Source organism: Pongo abelii, chromosome 10 (genome assembly GCF_028885655.2).
Source record: "Pongo abelii isolate AG06213 chromosome 10, NHGRI_mPonAbe1-v2.0_pri, whole genome shotgun sequence".
In the NCBI taxonomy this organism is placed as follows: Eukaryota; Metazoa; Chordata; class Mammalia; order Primates; family Hominidae; genus Pongo; species Pongo abelii.
The window spans coordinates 33438531-33460563 of NC_071995.2; the positions used below are offsets into that span (position 1 = coordinate 33438531).

The window sequence follows — 22033 nt, forward strand, 5'->3', positions numbered from 1 at the left end:
TTTGATGTCTGAATTGGTGGAAGGGACACGGGAGCACACACCAGCCTGGGGAGCCCACTGGAGTACAGAATGCAAACTACGGGGACACAGGCCTTTGGAGCAGGTAGCTGATAGCCAGGGGCTGTCAAGTTATTATGTGTCCCAGGCCAAGTAATAACTTCTTGGACTTTTGAAAAATATATTTCATTTCCATGCCATCATGTTTGTAACATGCTATTTATAGTGCCAAGTTATCATTTTTCCCAAAGTGCAATTTTTCTCCCATGAAGTACTCATAATCTTAAGTAATGTAGTTGATATGTAACCCAGAAACTCCTACTTGATTAGAAGACAGTTATTGGTAGTATACCATTGATAGATTTGTTAATTTTTTGTTATATTTATTCAAATGCATATTCATGGTAGAACAATTAGCACTTTCTAGTTTTCATTCTAAATAATGGATATTATAAATAATGGTCTCCAATATTGACTCTTTTGAGTAATTCTATCAGGGACATGTTGAAATTCCAATGACCTTTTTTGCCTTAGAGGCATCTTTTGTACATAATGTATTTCTTTTTTTTTTTTTTTTTTTCCTCAAAACAGGGCCTTATTCTGCCACCCAGATTGGAGTGCAGTGACACCATCAGGGCTCACTGCAGCCTTGACCTCCCCGGGCCCGAGTGATCCTCCCACCTCATCCTCCCGAATAGCTGGGACTATAGGTGCACGCCACCACACCTGGCTAATTTTCTTATTTTTTGTAGAGAGAGGGTTTCATTATGTTGCCCAGGCTGGTCTCAAACTCCTGTGCTCAAGCAATTCACCGAGATTACAGACCTGAGATTACAGGTGCTGAGATTACAGGCCTGAGCCACCGTGCCTAGCTCTCATAATGCATTTCACGCACCATAGTATGGTGAGCACATTCTTTCACTGAAATAACACTATCCATGTTCACATATACAACTAGCATTGTTAGAAACATCTGCTATACATATGTCTTTATGAGTTGCATCCTATTAGAGCACCACATTGTTCCAGTGACCAGTGAGTGCTGGTTTACCATCAGCTTTCATTGTTCCCTTCTGACAGTGTATTTCTCAGTTTTTTCCTGGGCCCAGTGCTGCCCAGAGTAAAGGCTACATTCTTCACTCCTCCTCGCAGCCAAATGGCATAAGACTAGTACCAGCCAATGGTATATAACAAGTGATGTGGGTAACTTTTAATGTCCTTGAAGGGAGACAGTGTGCCCCTTATTTCGTCCCACCGCTTAGAACATGATCAAATGGCAAGCCACCTTAGATAGTATGGTCTAGACTAGAAGGCTGTACAACAACAGAGAAAAAGCCTGGCTCCTGGATGACCTCATGGAGCAGAGATTCCCTACTAGCCCTTAACTGTCTACCTCCATACTCTTACATAAGAGAAAAACTTCTGGCCGGGCATGGTGGCTCATGCCTGTAATCCCAGCACTTTGGGAGGCTGAGGTGGGCGGATCACAAGGTCAGGAGATTGAAACCATCCTAGCTAACACGGTGAAACCCTGTCTCTACTAAAAATACAAAAAATTAGCCGGGTGTGGTGGCGGGTGCCTGTAGTCCTAGCTACTCAGGAGGCTAAGGCAGAATGGCGTCAACCAGGAGGCAGAGCTTGCAGTGAGCCGAGATCGCCACTGCACTCCAGCCTGGGCGACAGAGCGAGACTCTGTCTCAAAAAAAAAAAAAAAAAAATAGAAAAACTTCCATCTTGACTAAGTTACTCTTGTTTGGGTGTCTCCTACGTCAGCCAGCCTACATCCCAACTAAATCTCTACCCTAACCTTTGCGAGACAAACCATTGCATTGAGATTATGTAAAGGGAAGTTGGGGGAGAAAGAGAAATATATGATGATGATACTGGTCAATGTTCCCAATTCTTCAGTTTTTAAAATATTTTTTAAAGTTCAAGTTCAAACTAATATATATGCTAAAATAAATATGAAACTAAGCACATAGTTTGTATTAGCATCTAATATCATGATGACTTTGTTTTACTTTTTCTGGTTTATTTTTTCATTCTCCGTAGTTCTCTATTCAGCAAATGCACATTGAACAGCAGAATTCTGTTTTAAACACCATGAAGGAACACTGAAGCACTATGAGGAGCAATGAGGTGGATAAAAAAGTACTTCCTTTCTCTAAGGAGATTACAGTGTACTTGTGGAGATAAAATGTTTCTTAAAAGGTGGCATGTGATAAGTGCCATGGAAAAGATCCCAAGGAGGCATGTCTCAGAGGAGACATCCCTGTCACCCGTGGGCCTTCATGACCAAGAGGTTGTTTGAGGAGGTTTATTTTGATTGCATTTCAAAAGAATATTACCTCAATAACAATATATGGCCAGGTGCAGTGGCTCACACATATAATCCTAGCACTTTGGGAGGCCAAGGCTGGAGGATTGCTCGAGCCCAGGAGTTCAAGAGCAGCCTGGGCAATACAGTGAGACCGTCTCTACAAGAAATAAAAATAAAAAATAAAAAAATAGCCAGGTATGGTGGCACATGCCTGTGATCCTAGCTACTTGAGGAGCTGAAATGTGAAGATCACTTGAGCCTGGGAGGTTGAGGCTGCAGTGAGCCATGATCATACCACTGCACTCCAGTCTGGCAATAGAGCGAGTCCCTGTCTCAAAACAAACAAACAAACAAACAAAAGCAATGTAGGTATTTTTTGTTACTGGATAGTTTATGTAACTGTTCTTTCAGATTCTGTCTATCCTTTAAGCACATAACAATGATCTTTGCATTTTCATCTTACTCTCATTTTATTGAGATTATGTTATTATGATCATTAACAAATTTATCTCTGGGTATAAAAATGTCCTCATTATTAATAAGGAAATAAAACAAAGTAATGGTGATGACACAATCTTTTCTTAGACTGCAAATATTCTCATAAATTATTACAAAAAAATGTTCCCTGTTTATTGGGCAAACAGTGCCCCCTTTTGACCACTGGATCCTATAAAAGAAATCCTAAGACAATAGACTCTTTTCATCTCTGCTAAAAATTGAATTATATAGAGGGTTATATAGATTTATATTATTAGATCTAATTATATATAACATTTATGTTATATCACTATAATACCTAATTATATATTTTATATATGGTATATAATTTCTAAAGAAACTATCCTATATAACTTTAAGGATATACTGTGTGCTTTTTATTATTTATTTTTTAGACTCATGTGGTACTTTGTTAAGTGATTAGGTCCACTAGAGTGTTTAATGGCAGTTTTGTAAGATCCACATTTTAGTTTTATGAATCTTCTTTATCCTGTCTGATTCAGGTTGAATACGAAGGCTTAAAGCATGAGATTAAGCGATTTGAGGAGGAGACGGTACTGCTGAACAGCCAGCTGGAAGATGCCATCCGATTGAAAGAGATTGCTGAGCACCAACTGGAAGAAGCCCTCGAGACTTTAAAAAATGAAAGAGAGCAAAAGAACAACCTGCGGAAGGAGCTCTCCCAGTATATCAGCCTCAACGATAACCATATCAGCATCTCAGTAGATGGACTCAAATTTGCCGAGGATGGGAGTGAACCAAACAATGATGACAAAATGAACGGTCATATCCATGGACCTCTTGTGAAACTGAATGGAGACTATCGGACTCCCACCTTAAGGAAAGGAGAGTCTCTGAACCCTGTCTCTGACTTATTCAGTGAGCTGAACATTTCAGAAATACAGAAGTTGAAGCAGCAGCTTATGCAGGTAAGTGAATTTCTTATAGTTTGCGTGTAGCATGTTGTGGGACTTCTGATTCTTGCATTTCACTTCCGGATTTCTTTTCTTTTCTTTTTTCTTTTCTTCTGTTTTCTTTTCTTTTCTTTTCTGTTCTTTTCGAGACAGAGTCTTGCTCCATCGCCCAGGCTGGAGTACAGTGGTGCAATTTCGGCTCACTGCAACCTCCGCCTCCCAGGTTCAAGCGATTCTCCTGCCTCAGCCTCCCAAGTAGCTGGGACTACAGGTGCCCGCCACCATGCCCGGCTAATTCTTTTGTATTTTTAGTAGAGATGGGGTTTCACCGTATTAAGCCAAGATGGTCTCGATCTCCTGACCTCACGATCTACCCGCCTCAGCCTCCCAAAGTGCTGGGATTACAGTTGTGAGCCACCACGCCCAGCCCCAGATTTCTTTTCTAAATATCACCTCTTCAACTAGAAACTTTGAAAGTGCAATATTTTAGAAAGACATGACAGAAGGAGCATTAAAGAGAAATGCAATCTCTCATTTGCATCACTTCAAGAAATGAACTTCCAAGAGCCACACATTGAGTTCCAATGAAGTCTGAGAAAAGACAGAAAAAAAGTTCCTTGGGCCGGGCACAGTGGCTCACACCTATAATGCCAGCACTTTGAGACGCTGAGGCGGGTGGATCACCTGAAGTCAGGAGTTCAAGACCAGCCTGGCCAACACGGTGAAACCCCATCTCTACTAAAAATACAAAAAATTAGCTGGACGTGGTGGCGGGTGCCTGTAATCCCACCTACTCAGGAGGCTGAGGCAGGAGAATCACTTGAACCCAGGAGGCGGAGATTGCAGTGAGCCGAGATCGCCATTGCACTCCAGCCTGAGCAACAAGAGTGAAACTTCATCTCAAAAAAGAAGAAAAAGAAAAAAGAAAAGACAGAGCCTTAATGCATTTCTGATTAACAAAAGAATTCAAAAGCTTTATATACAAGTTAAATGATGGAAACCATGTAGTTTTCATCACAAGCAACTGTGTATATAGCTTCCAGATTTATGGTTACATTTCACAGGAATACTTGAAGCCTTAAAAGACGTAAAGGACTTCCTATGTACAAATTATCCAGGATACCATATGATTAAAAATACAGAACAGGTATAATCTAAGACCAAAGGATTCTTACTGCAATATGAGTTAAACCTTAAGTTTTTAGCATCTTCAAATCAAATGTCTTGTGAAGAGTCCCAGCCTTGAACCTTACTTCCTTGTGAAATCGCTTTCTAGTTTAGAGTCTTGCCTTCCTGCCACACGTAATGGAAACGTTGTTTAAGGAACAGCAGCATTACCATCACCTGGGGGCTTATTTGTACAAATTGTGGAGCTCCATATAGATCTGCTGAACTAGAAATCTGGTATAACAAGCTTGTTAAGTGATTAAATTTGAGGCTTAATCTTCAATCTCAATCTTATCCCTTCAAGGTTCTTCATGTATACCTGATAATTAGAGGCTGTTAAGCCTCTGGCAGTCATCTGCCTCCATGGAAATGATGACTGGAAAAGTGAAATTAGCAGAAATAAGTAAGAGAACACAGAGCCAATGATCTTGATTTGTTAACAGGTTTATTTTCTATGTCTTTTTGCTCAGTTTACACTAATACGACTAGATTGATTGAAACAGAAAACATATTTCCTTGTGAAAAAGTTTTACATGACAGATATATTCATAAGAATTTGTACCCCCCAGATTGAATACCATTAAATAGAAGTTATATGAGTTTTTTTTTTTTTAACTCTCATGTTGGTGGCTTTGAGATAAAAAGTTAGTGGGTTCAGGCTTTTTGTTTCTTCCTTTTATTTTGGTGGCAGTGCAGAATAGGAAAAGAGGCTTCTATGCATAAAACAGCAAAACAATTTTCAACCAGGTCATCTATTGGCTGAAAGCTCAGAGCTGTGCTCAGATTTAATTCTAAATGTGATCTGAATTGGGTAATACAAAAGTCTAAAAAAGATGAAAAGTTCAATTAAAAGAATGGTGGAAAACGAGTAAGTTCTCAGCAGGAGACTGGCTCTCCTGAGTTCTCAATAGACAGTCGTTTTCATTTGGGTTAGGCGGTTCCTCATTGCCAGAGAATGTTTATTTCCTTGAGAAGGTTTAGCGTCTCTGATCCCAAATCATGAGATGCTGGTTACATTTCCTCAGTTGAAGTGATGACCAGAAACTCCCCATGTATTTCAAATGCTCTGAGAGTCAACCACTAGTTGACAGTCATTCTTAGAGGACAGCACTTTACTTTCCCATGGAATGGGATACATAATACCTTCCTCGTTTAGAGTGTCATGAAAGTTTATGAGTTATATGCAGAGTGCTGAGAACAGGGACTAGCGCACAGTAAATGCTCCGTAATTATGAACTGTCATCATTATTTCAACTCCATTCGTCCTTTAATTTATTAGGCACTCACTTTATAATAATTTAGATAATTATTATTAACTATTATTTTGGGGCTATTAGCTCAAGGATAATCATCCCAAAAGGGACTGATGTGGATACTGGTAGGAATATAGAAAAATAACAGTTAAGTCTCATGGTGCAAGAAGGTCTGAAAAAGGATATTCATTTAGCAAAATGTTAGGGTGAGAAAAAGTTTGCTGGATAAACCCTCTGTCAGTCTATTAGAAAGCTGTGTCCCTTCAAATCTTTCTTCAATGCTTAACTGATGTTGACAGTTTGCAAAGATGTAGAGGGGCACAGGTAGGTCCTTGTATCCCAAAGTTTGCTCCAGATTTAGTTGTGAAAACCAGGTTCAACACCGGAAGGGCTTTGCAGCTTCCAATCTCATACTAATGACACTAACTGTAAATTTTTTTTTTTAGGTAGAATATCCATTTATCATCTTGTAATCAGCATTTTTAAAAAGCATATCAGCTTTTCCTAAGAATATATTTTATTCAAATGAGTAAATTCATGAGACACATACCTTCTCATGAATTATTTCTTTGCAATACAGTTTTTTCCTTAGCCACACATCTTTTTGGGTTAAATTTATGTAAATAAACACATTACAAAAACATTACAGGATACATTGCCTAGAATTTATTGTAATTGGCTTTGATGTTAATAAGGATTAAAAATAATATGGCAATTCTGATCAATGAGAGTACTGTGCACCTGAAGCATATATGTGTCAGTACCATTGTTCTGGAAATTATGAAGAGGAACCAATCAAATGTACTTTAAGTATAACTATCTGGAATGCTTGGGGCCAGGTGTGTTTTAAAAATTCAAGTTTCAGATTATAGAAAGGTAATATGCAGCATATACCATATAGATTGTGATATCTCCACTGGGATCAGATGCAGCATCCAGTGATCAAATAATATTAACATTTCTGCACTGAAATGTGAGTATTCACACTAAGAATAAGATGAGGACCATTAAAGGCCTTACACCAGTCAGGTGCAGTTTGGCTGCCCTGGGAGTTTAGGACTGTCTGAATATTGCCAAGTGAGTTTTCTCATAACCAAGTGAGTTATGATAAAACTTGATTTCGAGCTTTTTGGATTTTGCAGTTGCAGGTGTTGTAGGAATAGCACTGTCCTGTTGGGCAGCTGTCAGTTTTGCGCACCTCAGCTTATAATGTCAATATAGTTAGGACGTGACAGTTTGTATTTTCATTTTTTTATTATTATTATACTTTAAGATGTGGGGTACATGTGCACAACGTGCAGGTTTGTTACATATGTATACATGTGCCATGTTGGTGTGCTGCACCCATTAACTCGTCATTTACATTAGGTATATCTCCTAATGCTATCCCTGACAGTTTGTATTTTCATAGTTCCCTTATCTCTTAGGATTTTTCCTGGCCTGGATCCAAAACACTGCACAGGAGAGAAGGCCTTGTGCCTCTAAATCCAACAGCTGTGCTTAGCTAACAGCTCATGACAGTGTAGAAGGGCACAGGCAAGGCTGTAACACCCTGAACCAGGTGATATGCAGCATTTCAGGTTTCTTCCTTTTGATCAAGTACCCCTTTGATGGAGTAAGTTCAAGAGATCTATAGTACAACATGGTGACTATAGTTAATAACAGTGTATTGTATTGAAAATAAAAGAGTAGATTTTAAGTGTTCTCAGTGTTGTAGAACCCCTAAATGTAGGTCCACATGTTGGATGGGCAGTAAGCCAAATACTGACACATCAGTGCTTAGCAGCAGAGAAAGGTGTATTCATTTTGGCCAAAAGTGACATTGTGGGGGAGGCAATCTGTCAAATTCTACCTGCCTTTGAACGTAACTGGGGGTTTTTGTGAGTAAGGCAGCTATGCAGGAGATGAAATCCCCCAATGATCAAAGTTGTTTGCGTCCCTCAGCTCAATCAGACCTCTGGATGCCATCAAGGAGGTCTGCATGACCTAAGGACCATTGTTCTTTGAAAGGAAAACAAGTTCATTAATCTTACTGGCAGCCAGGGTTAGGATGCAAAGTTAATCAATTATTAGTGACTACCGTCTACCGAATGACTACGTGCAAGCAGTCATGCGTGGAGGAAGAAAAGGACAAAGAGAAAGGAAAATAAGTAAAAAACAAAAATTTAATGATTCTGATAATATAGGCTCAGTTACATCACCACAAACATGATAAGTATGTCAGGTCATGCATGTCATAATTAGCTCAATTTCCACTTTGCCTACATATTTCAAAACATCATGTTGTACGTGATAAATATGTACAATTTTTGTCAGTTAAAATAAATACATTAATTTGTTTTTAAAGAACTCCTTTGAAAACAGTATACCTAGTCCATACCCTTTTGGCCTTTTCTTCTCCTACAAGGCTCAGTGTATGCCCATGAGTTATGTTTTCCCATCCATAGATATTTATTTAACCTGGTTCCAGGAAAAAAAAATGCCTCTGTCGACAAAGCAAGTCAAACTCTGTAAAATATTTTAAGAGATTTATTCTGAGCCAAGTGTGAGTGACCATGGCCTGTGACATAGCCCTCAGGAGGTCCTGAGAACATATGCCCAAGGTGGTCGGGGTACAGCTTGGTTTTATATATTTTAGGGAGGCATGAGACATCAATTAAATACATTTAAGAAATACATTGGACCGGGTGCGGTGGCTCACGCCTGTAATCCCAACACTTTGGGAGGCCAAGGTGGGTGGATCATGAAGTCAAGAGATTGAGACCATCCTGGCCAACATGGTGAAACCCCGTCTCTACTAAAAAAAATACAAAAATTAGCTGGGCATGGTGATGTGTGCCTGTAGTCCCGGCTACTTGGGAGGCTGAGGCAGGAGAATCACTTGAACCCAGGAGGCGGAGGTTGCAGTGAGCCGAGATCTCTCCACTGCACTGCAGCCTGCGACAGATCAAGACTCCATCTCAAAAAAAAGAAAAAAGAAAGAAATACATTGGTTTGGTTCAGAAAGGTGGTACAGCTCAAAGCGGGGGCTTCCAGGCTATAGGTAAATTTAAACATTTTCTGGATGACAATTGGTTGAGTTTATCTGAAGGCCTGGGATCAATGGAAAGAAAATGTTCAGGTTAAGATAAAGGATTGTGGAGATCAAGTTTTATTGTGCAGAGGAAGCTCTCAGATAGCGGACTTCAGAGAGAGCAGGTTGTAAAATGTTTCTTATTGCACTTAGAAGGGTGCCTGGCTCTTAGCTGATTATCTCCTGGATCTGGAAAGGAAAGAAGGAAAACAAAGGGGGGAAAGGGGATTCTCTACAGAATGTGGATTTTTCCCACAAGAGACTTTGCAGGGGTATTTCAAGGTATGGCAAGGAAATATATTTTGGTTGTCTTCCTTTGCCAGTGTCAGATTGGAAAGTAAGTCTTGATATACAGGGTTAAATAAAACCCATCCGATGAGAACTTATGGTTTGTAGGGCATGAACTCCCCAGACCCCTTAGATAGGAATTTGGGCAAGATAAAAAAAAATCAGAGCTTAGTCCTCACCTCTGCCTTAATTATCAGGAATGTTGAGTGAATTGTTTTGCTTCTCTGAGGCTCATTCAAAAGGGGAAGGTAATAAATTAGCCCCACCATTTGTCTCTGCCATGCCTTTGTTGGAACTATGGAAAAAACAAAACAAAACAAAAATCAGGTCTCCTTCTTCAAGCCATCATACTGCCATCTGCTGGGAAATGGTAATAACAAGTATAAACATTTATAGCTACTACAATTTAAATAGCACCTCCTGGAGTTGTTTGCATATGACCTGCAGACTTCTGCATTGAAGCCCTGGTGATAATGCTATGCCTCCTCTGTAGAATTGTGAGGACCAAATGGGATGGTAAATATGAAACTGTGTATAAGTCATAACATTTTATAAATTATTATTGTCCTGGAAACTGCCATCAGGTTTCGAGATGCCAAGAAGGTCCCCACTATCCCTTTGTGTAAACAGTCAATACATAAATCATAAAAAGTATGGGAAAGGCAAGTGATGGTAAGCCTATATCTAAATTAGGGAGAGCTTTTTCCCAGAACAAATTAGAGTGAATATTTTACTGAACTATATGCCTTCCTAGGTTATGGAATAAAATACAGGAATATTTTAAACTTAGCTAATCATGCTAAGTTTCACATAATACAGAAACACATACACAAAAAATACAGTAAGAAAACATTTTGATTAACCTCAGAGTCTCTATAAACTTGACAATAGTCCTTGATAGTGAATAGCTCAATGAGTGTCATCCTTTATTCATGAGAGAAGTTTTTCAGAGTATTATCGGATAAATTATTTTGGTTTTTTGGTGCCCTCAAGACCTCATTATTTCAAATAGGTTGTAATTGACATTTTCCAGTGACAGTCAAATACCTTAATTAGTTTTATTAGAATGAAAATAAGTAGATCCTGTCTGGAAATACTAACTAAATTACTTAATCTATTTAAAGGTGTCCTGTATGCTTGTGCTGAAATTTCTGTCTTTGATAAATAGCCTCTAACTTTGCATCTGCATAGAGTCAAACTAAGCAGGCTAAATTCTTTGGATTTTTTTTTTCAGTATTACGCTGGATATATAATGCCACATGTAGTATGAGAAAACAGTAATGTTTCTGTAAAACTAAAATTAATATATTTTGTTGCATCCTCATGGATGTGGAAAAAATAGATTCATATTATGTTTTGATCCACTCTATTAAAGGCAATTTTAATTTTTTCTATAATGATTGATGTTAAGTGGTGATGGTAATTTGTTATATGTCCCATAAGAGTTCAAAGCAATTTGTATATATTTGCTTAATTGGTTGCTGCTTATAACAACTGTATGGGGTAGAGAGTATTATTATCTTCATATTATAGATAGGGAAACTGAGGCATGACTGTGTTATGTCATTAATTCAAGGTCAAAAATCTAGTAAGTGGAGTTGCTACACAGAGAGAGTCGAACAAGTGAAATATTATCTCTGCTTAAAGACTCACAGAATATTTATAGGATGACATTAATGAAAACAAGATTGGTTAGTTCTTGAGTCCTGAAACTTAAAGTGACAAGTATAATTATTTCCTAGTACAAAGCTGACAACTTAAATGGTTAAACTATTACAGATTTTATAGTTAGAGATTACAAACTAGCTGGGTGCAGTGGCTCATACCTCTAATCCCAGGACTTCGGGAGGCTGAGGCAGGAGGATAGCTTGAGGCCAGGGGTTTGAGACCAGCCTGGGCCACATGGCAAAACCCCATCTCTACCAAAAATACCAAAAACAAATTAGCTGGGCACGGCGGTGCGTGCCTATAGTCCCAGCTACTAGGGAAGCTGAGGTGGGAGGACTGCTTGAGCCTGGGAGGAGGTCAAGGCTGCAGTGAGCCGTGACCATGCCACTGCACTCCAGCCTAAGTGAAAGAGCATAACCCTATCTCAATAAATAAATAAAATGAAAATAAATGGAATCATACAATGTGTGGTCTTTTGTGACTGGCTTCTTTCACTTAGCATAACATTTTAAAGGTTCGTCCATGCTCTAATATATCAGCACTTCATTTTCCTTTCTTTCTATTGTCAAATAACACTCCATGGTATGCAGATACCACATTTCATGTAACCATTCATCAGGTGATGGACATTTTAGTTGTTTCTGTTTTTTTAGCTATTATCAATAAAGCTGCTATGAAGATTTGTGTACAAGTTTTTGTGTGCACATATGTTTTAATTCCCAGGAGAAGTTAATACTAGAGGTGGAAATGCTGGGTCATATGGTAATTCTATGTTTTACCTTCTGAGGAACTGCTAGTTTTGAAAACAAATTGAGTGTACCATTTTATATCCCCACCAGCAGTGTATGAGGGTTCCGATTTCTCCACATTCTCACTAACACTTGTTATTATGTGCCTTTTCAATCATAGCCATCCTGGTGGATGTGAAGTGGTATTTCATTATCATCTAGACTTGTATTTCCTTGATGGCTATGATGTTGAGCATCTTTTCATGTGCTTATTGACTCTTTTATATCTTCTGTGGAAAAATGTCTGTTCAGATTATTTTTTGACTGGGTTGTCTTTTTATTTCTGAGTTGAAGGAGTTCTTTACTGATTTGGATACAAATCCCTTATCATAAAAGTGATTTATAATTTGCAAATATTTTCTCCCATTCTGTGGGTTGTCTTTTCACTTTCTTGATGGTGTCCTTTGATGTACAAAGGAGTTTTTTTTTTTTTTAAAGAGATAGGTCTCACTATGTTGCCCAGGCTGGAGTGCAGTGGCTGTCCATAGGCACAATCATAGCACGCTGCAGCCTCAAACTCCTGGACTCTCCTGGCCTCAAGCAATCCTCCCACCTTAGCCTTCTGAGTAGCTGGGACTACAGGCGCATGCCACTATGCCCAGCTAAAAAAAAACTTTTTAATCTTGATGTGTCTAGTTTATTTTTTTTCTTTTGTTGTTTGTGCTTTTGGTGTCATACAAAACTGTTGTCTAACCTAAGGTCATGAACATTCATGGCTAGGTTTTCCTCTAAGAGTTTTATAGTTTATCTCTTACATTTAGGTCTTTGATACATTTTGACTTAATTTTTGAATATGATGTGAGGAAGAGATCAACATTACTATTTTACATGTGGGCATCCAGTTTGTTGAAAACCCAGCACCATTTGTTGAAAAGACTATTCTATTCTTTCTTTCCCCCATTGAATTATCTTTGCACCCTTGTCCAAAATCAATTGGTCATAGATGTATATATGGGCTTATTTCTAGACTTTCAATTCTATTCCATTAATTTATGTATCTGTTTTTATGCCAATACTATAGTATCTTGATTATAGTTTTTTTGTAGCAATTTTTGAAATAGGAAAGTTTGCTAGTTCTTTTTCAAGAAGTTTCTTCAGGACTGTTTTGGCTATTCTAGGTCCTTTGCATTTCCATATAAATTTTATGACCATCTTGTCAATTTCTGCAAAGAATCCAGCTGAAATTTTGTTGGAGTTTGCATTGAATATGTAAATCAATTTGGGTAGTATTGCCATCTTAACATTCAGTTTTTTGACCCAAAAACAGGGGCTGTTTATCCCTTTGTTTAGGTCTTCTTTCATTTCTTTCAACAATGCTTTATAATTTTCAGAGTGCAGATGGTCCTTGACTTGTGATGGTTCATCTAGAATTTTTGATTTAACAATGGTGTTAAAGCAATACACATTTAGTAGAAACCATACTTTGAGTACCTATATAACTGTTCTGTTTTTCATTTTCAGTACAGTAGTCAATAAATTACATGAGATAGTCAACATTTGATTATAAAATAGGCTTTGGGGGGGTTTGGGCGTGGTGGCTCATGCCCGTAATCCTAGCACTTTGGGAGGCTGAGATGGGTGGATCATCTGAGGTTGGGAGTTCGAGACAAGCCTGACCAACAAGGTGAAACCCCGTCTCTACTAAAAATACAAAAATTAGCCGGGTGTGGTGGTGTGTGCCTGTAATCCCAGCTACTTGGGAGGCTGAGGCAGGAGAATTGCTTGAACCCAGGAGCCAGAGGTTGCAGTGATCTGAGATTGTGCCACTGCACTCCAGCCTGGGCAACAGAGTGAGACCCTGTCTCAAAAAAAAAAAAAAAAAAAAGGCTTTGAGTTAGATGATTTTTGCCCAACTGTAGGCTAACATAAGTGTTCTGGACACTTTTAAGGTAGGCTAGACTAAGCTAGAATGTTTAGTAGGTTATGTGTATTAAATGCATTTTAGACATGATATTTTCTGTTTTTTTTCTTTTTTGTTTGAGATGGAGTCTCACTCTGTTGCTCAGGCTGCAATACAGTGGCACGATCTTGGCTCCATGCAACCTCCACCTCCTGGGTTCAAGCAATTCTTGTGCCTCAGCCTCCTGAGTAGCTGGGAATACAGACACGTGCCACCACGCCCAGCTAATTTTTTTTATTTTATTTTATTTTTTTTTAGTAGAGACGGAGTTTCACCATGTCGGGCTGGCTGGTCTCAAACTCCTGACCTCAGGCAATCCACCCGCCTCAGCCTCCCAAAGTGCTGGAATTATAGGCATGAGCCAATGCGCCTGGCCATACTTAGGATATTTTCAGTTTACAATGGGTTTATTGAGATGTAACCCCATCACAAGTTGAGGAGCGTCTGTATACATTTTGCACTTCTTTTGTTAAATTTATTCCTGCTGGGTGCGGTGGCTCATGCCTGTAATCCCAGCACTTTGGGAGGCCTAGGCAGGTGATCACCTGAGGTCGGGAGTTTGAGACCAGCCTGACCAACATGGAGAAACCCCATCTCTACTAAAAATACAAAATTAACCAGGCGTGGTGGCGCATGCCTGTAATCCCAGCTACTTGGGAGGCTGAGGCAGGAGAATCGCTTGATCCTGGGAGGCAGAGGTTACGGTGAGCTGAGCTTGTGCCATTGCACTCCAGCCTGGGCAACAAGAGTGAAGCTCCATCTCAAAAAAAAAAAAAAAATTTATTCTGAAGTATTTTTTTTGATATTGCTATAAAAGCAATTGTTTTATTCATTTTATTTTTCATTGTTCACTGCTAGTATATAGAAATACAACTGATGTTTGTATATTGATCTTGTATCCTGCAACCTTGCTATACTTATTAGTCCTAATAGTTGTTTTTTAGTGAATTCCTTAAGAATTTCTATTAATATATACAAGATCATGTCATCTGCAAATAAAGATCATTTTACTTTTTTCTTTCCAATCTCAATACCTTTTATTTGATTTTCTCACCTAAGTTCGCTGGCTAGAACTCCAGTACAATGATGAATAAAAATAGCAAGAGCAGCCGTCCTTGTTTTGCTCTGGGTGTTTCATAGATGCCCTTTATCCGGGTGAGGGAGTTTTCTTCTATGACTAGATTGTTGACTTTTTTTTATTATCACAAATGGATATTAAATTTTGTCAAATGCTTTTTCTTCATACATTGAGATGATCATGTGGTTTTTGTCATGTATTCTATTAGTATGGTATATTATATTTATTGACTCGAATGTTAAATCAACATTGTGTTTCTATGATTGCATTTGGTTATGTTACTGGATTCAGTTTGCTAGTATTTTGTTGAGGGTTTTGTGTCTATATTCATAAGAGGTCTTGGTCTTTAGTTTTCTTTTCTTATAATATATTTCTCTGGGATGGAGAGGTTGTTTGTTTTTTAGCTTTTTTTTTTCTTTTTTGAAACAGAGTCTTGGTCTGTTGCCCAGGTTGGAGTGCAGTGACGTGATCTCAGCTCACTGCAACCTCTGCCTCCCAGGTTCAAGCCCTTCTCCTGCCTCAGCCTTCCAAGTAGCTAGGATTACAGGCGCCCACCACCACATCAGGCTAATTTTTGTATTTTTAGTAGAGATGGGGTTTCACCATGTTGACCAGGCTGGTCTCAAACTCCTGACCTCAAGTGATCCACCCGCCTTGGCCTCCCAAAGTGCTGTTTATCTAGTTTTGGTATCAGAGTAATACTGGTCTCATAAGAGTTGGGAAGGGCCCCTCTCCCTCCATCTTTTTTAGTCTTCGTCCAGTTCACTGACTTTTGGGTATTAGTGTGCATGAGAGAATTTTCTTTTCACCACACACTCTAGACACTTTTCTTTTAACAACTGATGAATTCCCTCATATAGAGTTTCTTTGTTCTATCTTGATCTTTTTTCATAGAATTCTCTTTTGTTGGGGCACAGACATGCATTATCAGAGTTGTTTCTCTTCAAGCAGAGAAGAACAAATTATTTATTTATGAGTTCCGTTTGTGCATATTGATGCTATCTATACTGTTATAAGAATCACATGATCGTTTAAGTGTCAAATTGAGAGTCAAAAGACTTGGCTGGGCAGGGTGGCCCTCACCTGTAATCCCAGCATTTGGGAAAGCCAAGTTGGCAGGATTGCATGAGGCCAGGAACTCAAGATCAGCCTGGGCCACGTAGAGCGACCTCATCTCTATTTATAAAAAGTCTTTGAGGCTGGGCACGGTGGCTCACGCCTGTAATCCCAACACTTTGGGAGGCCGAGGCAGGCAGACCACATGAGGTCAGGAGTTCGAGACCAGCCTGGCCAACATGGTGAAACCCCATCTCTACTAAAAATACAAAAATTAGCCAGGTGTGTTGGCACGTGCCTGTAATCCCAGTTACTTGGGAGGCTGAGGCAGGAGAATTGCTTAAACCAGGAGGCAGAGGTTGCAGTGATCCAAGATCACGCCACTGCACTCCAGCCTGGGCGACAGAGTTAAGACTCCGTCTCAAAATAAGTAAATAAATAAAATATAAAAGGTAAACAGTGAAGTAAAAAATAATTTCTATGGGATATAGGAACAACAATAATAATAGTAAACATATGTTGTATACTTAGACTAGACTAAACAGTTCACAAATACTGAAGTCAGGTTTTCTGGCAAAACAACCAGCTCTACTGTGAAAAAATAAAATCTCCAGTTCCAGACAGAAAATGAAGATTGTAGAAAGAGAAATAAGACAACTATTCTCAGTCACTACAGAAGATTATAATAAACTCCTCAACTCTCTGTTGGATAAATCCTTTACAAATGGAAATTAAAATAGTAACACTTAAAATGTATAGTAATTTTAAGCTTTAAAGTGCTTTGCATTTTATTCATTCAGAGCACTAAATCTAAAACAATTTAGGCCAGGTACAGTGGCTCACGCCTGTAATCCCAGCACTTTGGGAGGCCAAGGTGGGCAGATCACCTGAGGTCAGGAGTTTGAGATGAGCCTGGTCAACATGGTGAAACCTCATCTCTACTAAAAATACAAAAATTAGCCGGGTGTGGTGGCACGTCCCTGTAAGCCCAACTACTCAGGAGGCTGAGGCAGGAGAATCGCTTGAACCCGGGAGGCAGAGGTTGCCGTGATCCAAGATCACACCACTGCACTCCAGCCTGGGTGACAGAGTGAGACTCCGTCTCAAAATAAATAAAAAATAAAAGGTAAACACTCAGTGAAGTAAAAAATAATTTCTATGGAATATAGGAACAACAATAATAATAGTAAACATATGTTGTATACTTACACTAGACTAAACAGTTCACAAATACTGAAGTCAGGTTTTCTGGCAAAACAACCAGCTCTTCTGTGAAGAAATAAAATCTCCAGTTCCAGACAGAAAATGAAGATTATAGGAAAAGAAATAAGACAACTATTCTCAGTCACTTCAGAAGATTATAACAAACCCCTCAACTCTCTCTTGGATAAATTCTTTACAAATGGAAATTAAAATAGTAACACTTAAAATGTATAGTAATTTTAAGCTTTAAAGTGCTTTGCATTTTATTCATTCAGAGCACTAAATCTAAAACAATTTAGGCCAGGCCCGGTGGCTCACGCCTATAATCCCAGCACTTTTGGAGGCCAAGGCAGGTGGATCACCTGAGGTCAAGAGTTCGAGACCAGCCTGACCAACATGGTAAAACTCTGTCTCTACTAAAAATACAAAAATTAGCCAGGCGTGATGGCAGACGCCTGTAATCCCAGCTACTTGGGAGGCTGAGGCAGGAGAATCGCTTGAACCTAGGAGGCGGAGGTTGCAGTGAGCCGAGATCACGCCATTGCACTCCAGCCTGGGTGACAGAGTGAGTCTCCATCTCAAAAAAAGATAATAATAATAAATAAATAAATAAAACAGTTTAAGCACTGCTCTTTGAAATCCAAATACAATTTAAGGTACTCTAAGCCTTAATAGCTGAGTGAAAATATAATGTTGGAGTTTTACAAAATTACCTGTATTTTAGTAATTTTTTTGTCAGGCCAAACTTCATTATCTGGGAGAAATATATATAGATAGATATATATGATATATTTATATGTGTATAATATATACTCACATATGTGTGTAATATATATGTAATTCAGATACAATTTCCTATTCAATTGAGTTCAGCAGAAACGTATTAAATATAGAAAGTAGTACTGTATAGCAGCAGTCCCCAAGTTTTTTTGGACAAGTGATCTGTTTCATGGAAGACAATTTTTCCACAGATAGGGTGCGGGTGGTCGGGGGCCATTAGATCTCATAAGGAGCTTGCAACCTAGATCCCTCACATGCACAGTTCACAACAGGGTTCGCACCCCTATGACAATCTAATGCTGCCACTCATCTGACAGGAGGCAGAGCTCAGGCGGTAATGTTTGCTCGCCTGCCACTCACCTCTTGCTGTGTGGCTGGGTTCCTAATAGGCCACAAACTGGTACTGGTCAGAGGCCTGGGAGTTGGGGACTCCTGTTGTGTAGGGAGGAAACACACATGCAAGAGACAGTGTTCTATTTGATGTTTTCTGGAGATGCTATCATGAAGACACTGTAGACTTACCTTTTTAGGCTTAGAAAATGTTTATATTAAATCTCAACTGTCAGAGTCCAGATTGAAGACTGTTCTAAAGGCATGACCTTATTCATCATAATACTTTTGCTGCTAAAACAAGCTTCAGACACATTCAGTACATTTTGTTTTGATCCAATATTTATTTGATCCAGAGGCTTTTCCTTTTCAAGGGCGTTTTGGAAACAGCCTTATCTGTAATCATGTGTACTAATTGAATAATGTTTACACTTTCCAGTGCAAATTTGCTTAATTTTCAAGGGAAAAAAGGAAAACAAAAACACTTGTGACATAATCAGTTTTCACTGAGATTGTATAGAATAGAGATTTTCCATCTCCTTTATGAAAAATTCAAATGACATGGCTATTCATCAAATACCATATTACATAATTACCAGGTTTTTCACTGAAAACTGTTGCCCAAATAGTCTGGGTAAGCAAATTCATCATCACCTCTGGAGATACAGTCTGTTATAACTAATGAAATCCAGCTAAGATTTGTATTCAAATATTTCCCGACTCTAAAATGAAGGAGTTGCTTTTATAAAATTTTCAAGATTGTGAGAACAGATGCGTTTGCCATGTAAAAACATTTTGGTTGTGGGAGGTGGACCACAGCTAACCAATTGTTCACAATAGCTAACATTGTAGAACCTTCAGTATTAAATTCACTAACTCACTTCATCATGAAAATTCCCTATGAGGCGTTACTGTGCTCCTTGCATAGGTTATCCAACTGAAGCTTTCTCAGAATCACATAGCTAGGTAAATGTTGGTCCCGAGATTTGACTCCAGTGTTCTCTGATGCCACAGGCCCAGTTCTTTACCTGCAGCACTATCATATGGGAATAATTTGGTTTCTGCAGCCATAATATGTAATTTGTGGGTTGCTTTCCTTTCATAGGTATGGACAAACACTATGTCATAAAATCAGAGCTACAACTTAAAAGCCTCTAAATAACAACTTGAGATAACAAAACTGTATCTTAAGTTCTAATATATGTGATCATACTATACAGGCAGTCCTTGGTTTGCATAGTAGTCTGGGACAGTAAAAAATGGTCATGCAAACTGAAACCATGCAAAACAAACTTAATAATTAATGGGAAAATTTACAATTGTTTTGTGAGCTTTAAATATTTTTGTGAAACATTAAAAAGTCTCTTACTGTTGGTTATAAATATACATAGAAATGAAAATATAGTAAAACTGCTTAGTACTCCATAATTTAAAACATTGGGAACATTGAGAGTTAAACTTTTATTTCTTTGTAAACAGCTTATCAAGAGTATTTTGATCTTGCCTTCTATAAAGCTTAGGGCCGGGCGCAGTGGCTCACGCCTCTAATCCCAGCACTTTCGGAGGCCGAGGTGGGCGGATCACGAGGTCAGGAGTTTGAGACCAGCCTGGCCAACATGGTGAAACCCCGTTTCTACTAAAAATACAAAAATTAGCCGGGCGTGGTGGCGCGTGCCTGTAGTCCCAGCTGCTTGGGAGGCTGAGGCAGGAGAATCACTTGAACCCGGGAGGCGGAGGTTGCAGTGAGCGTAGATCGCACCACTGCACTTCAGTCTTGTGACAGAGCTAGACTCTGTCTCAAAAAAAAAAAACAAAAACTTAGGACACTGAGCAAGAATCTTTTCTATGCTTTGGCAAATTGTCATCCTCATTTCTAAGTTGCATCATCTTCCAACATTTTATCCTCTGCACTTTAAACATCTGGAAATATCTTTGCGAGTACCTTTAATGTGCCAGAATCACTTCCTCTTTGACATTTTCATCCTTTTTGCAACTACTGTACTGTACTTTTCTTTTTCTTTTTTTTTTTTTTTTTTTTTTTTGAGACGGAGTCTCACTCTGTCGCCCAGGCTGGAGTGCAGTGGCTCAATCTCGGCTCATTGCAACCTCCGCCCCACAGGTTCAGGCAATTCTCCTGCTTCAGCCTCCCCAGTAGCTGGGATTACAGGTGCGTGCCACCATGCCTGGCTAATTTTTTTAAATATTTTTCGTAGAGACGGGGTTTCACCATCTTGGCCAAGCTGGTCTTGAACTCCTGACCTCGTGATCACTCACCTCGGCCTCCCAAACTGCTGGGATTACAGGTGTGAGCCACCACACCCAGCCATACTGTATTTTTTCATTTAATAAACTGAAAATTTTGCCTCCACTAAATTTCTTTGGGTGCACATCTGAAGTCCCTCAAACAGCATTAGTGTCAACATTTCCATATTCAGTTATTTCTTCTATTACTCCATTTAGGTAGTTCTGGGGATTTTTTTAGAGGCAGGGTTTCACTATGTTGCCTCAGCTCCTGGGCCCAAGCAATTCTGCCTCAACCCCTGGAGTAGCTAGGACTACAGGCACACCCCACTGCACCTGGCTCCATTTATGTTTTTTTTTTCAAATTTCATTTCCAACATTTGTAATCCATTTTTGTAAAACATCACATGGATTTATCACTAGGAGACAAGACAAGGCAACTACATCCTTAGCTGTCTGTGAGTGAGCTGAATAACAGATACGTAGTAACCAATCACTGGCTGACTTTGAATGAAGTGATGTCATTGGCCATTGGTCATGATGTTATGTAGTGATTTTATAGACTGAAGTGCTGGCAGCAAAGATTGTGTGTTATGCATTGCTCACAATCAATATATTTGGTCATCGAAATTTGGACCATGGTTTGGGGAGTAGCTGGTGTTTTAACTAAAGCATAGTAACTGAAACTTATGCATATTAGAACCTTGCCAAGAGAGGACTACCATGAAAGTTAAATAAGGGGCATCAGGTTCCACAAAGGATCAAAAATACTACTCTACTGTATTATACATTTACATAAACACATGTATATCCTAAAGTAATAAGCTAGTTTTAAAATATTCACCATACTTAATGATTAATATTTATTATATCTAATTATAATAATTTTACTTGCCATCTAGGGATTTAGAAGAGTTTGGAGGGATTTAATGTATGATCCAGGAAGTTTGAAAGTTTGAATTGGGCCAGGCGTGGTGGCTCACATCTGTAATCTCAGCACTTTGGGAGGCCGAGGTGGGCGGATCATGAGGTCAGGAGATCGAGACTATCCTGGCTAACACGGTGAAACCCTATCTCTACTAAAAATAGAAAAAAATTAGCTGGGCATGGTCGCGGGCGCCTGTAGTCCCAGCTACTGGGGAGGCTGAGGCGGGAGAGTGGCGTGAACCTGGGAGGCAGAGCTTGCAGTGAGCCGAGATCGTGCCACTGCACTCCAGCCTGGGAGACAGAGTGAAACTCTATCTCAAAAAAAAAAAAAAAGAGAAGGTTTGAATAGATACCTTCCTTTAGATATAAAGGCATTCAGCATCAATTCATTGCTCTTAAAGCAGATCTCATGATGGTTTATTTTTTAAAAAGAAGAAGAAAGGAAAGAAAACACAAGTGCAGAAGGATATGAACACCATGATACTTCTTATAGAACAATAATGTAAACAATATTATTGGTTATTGAGAAACATTTACATTATAAATGTAAAA

At 39.0% G+C, this 22033-nt stretch overlaps 1 protein-coding gene across 10 annotated transcripts in view; it reads left to right on the forward strand.

Moving 5' to 3' along the window:
- BICD1 (BICD cargo adaptor 1) overlaps window positions 1-22033 on the forward strand; it is a 274370-nt gene that overhangs the window by 195315 nt on the left and 57022 nt on the right. For all 10 annotated transcript variants that reach the window (XM_063712107.1, XM_002823090.4, XM_054527085.2 and 7 more), the window contains exon 4: window positions 3319-3744. In XM_063712107.1, coding sequence (XP_063568177.1) covers window positions 3319-3744 — 426 coding nt within the window. The remainder of the gene's footprint in view (window positions 1-3318; window positions 3745-22033) is intronic.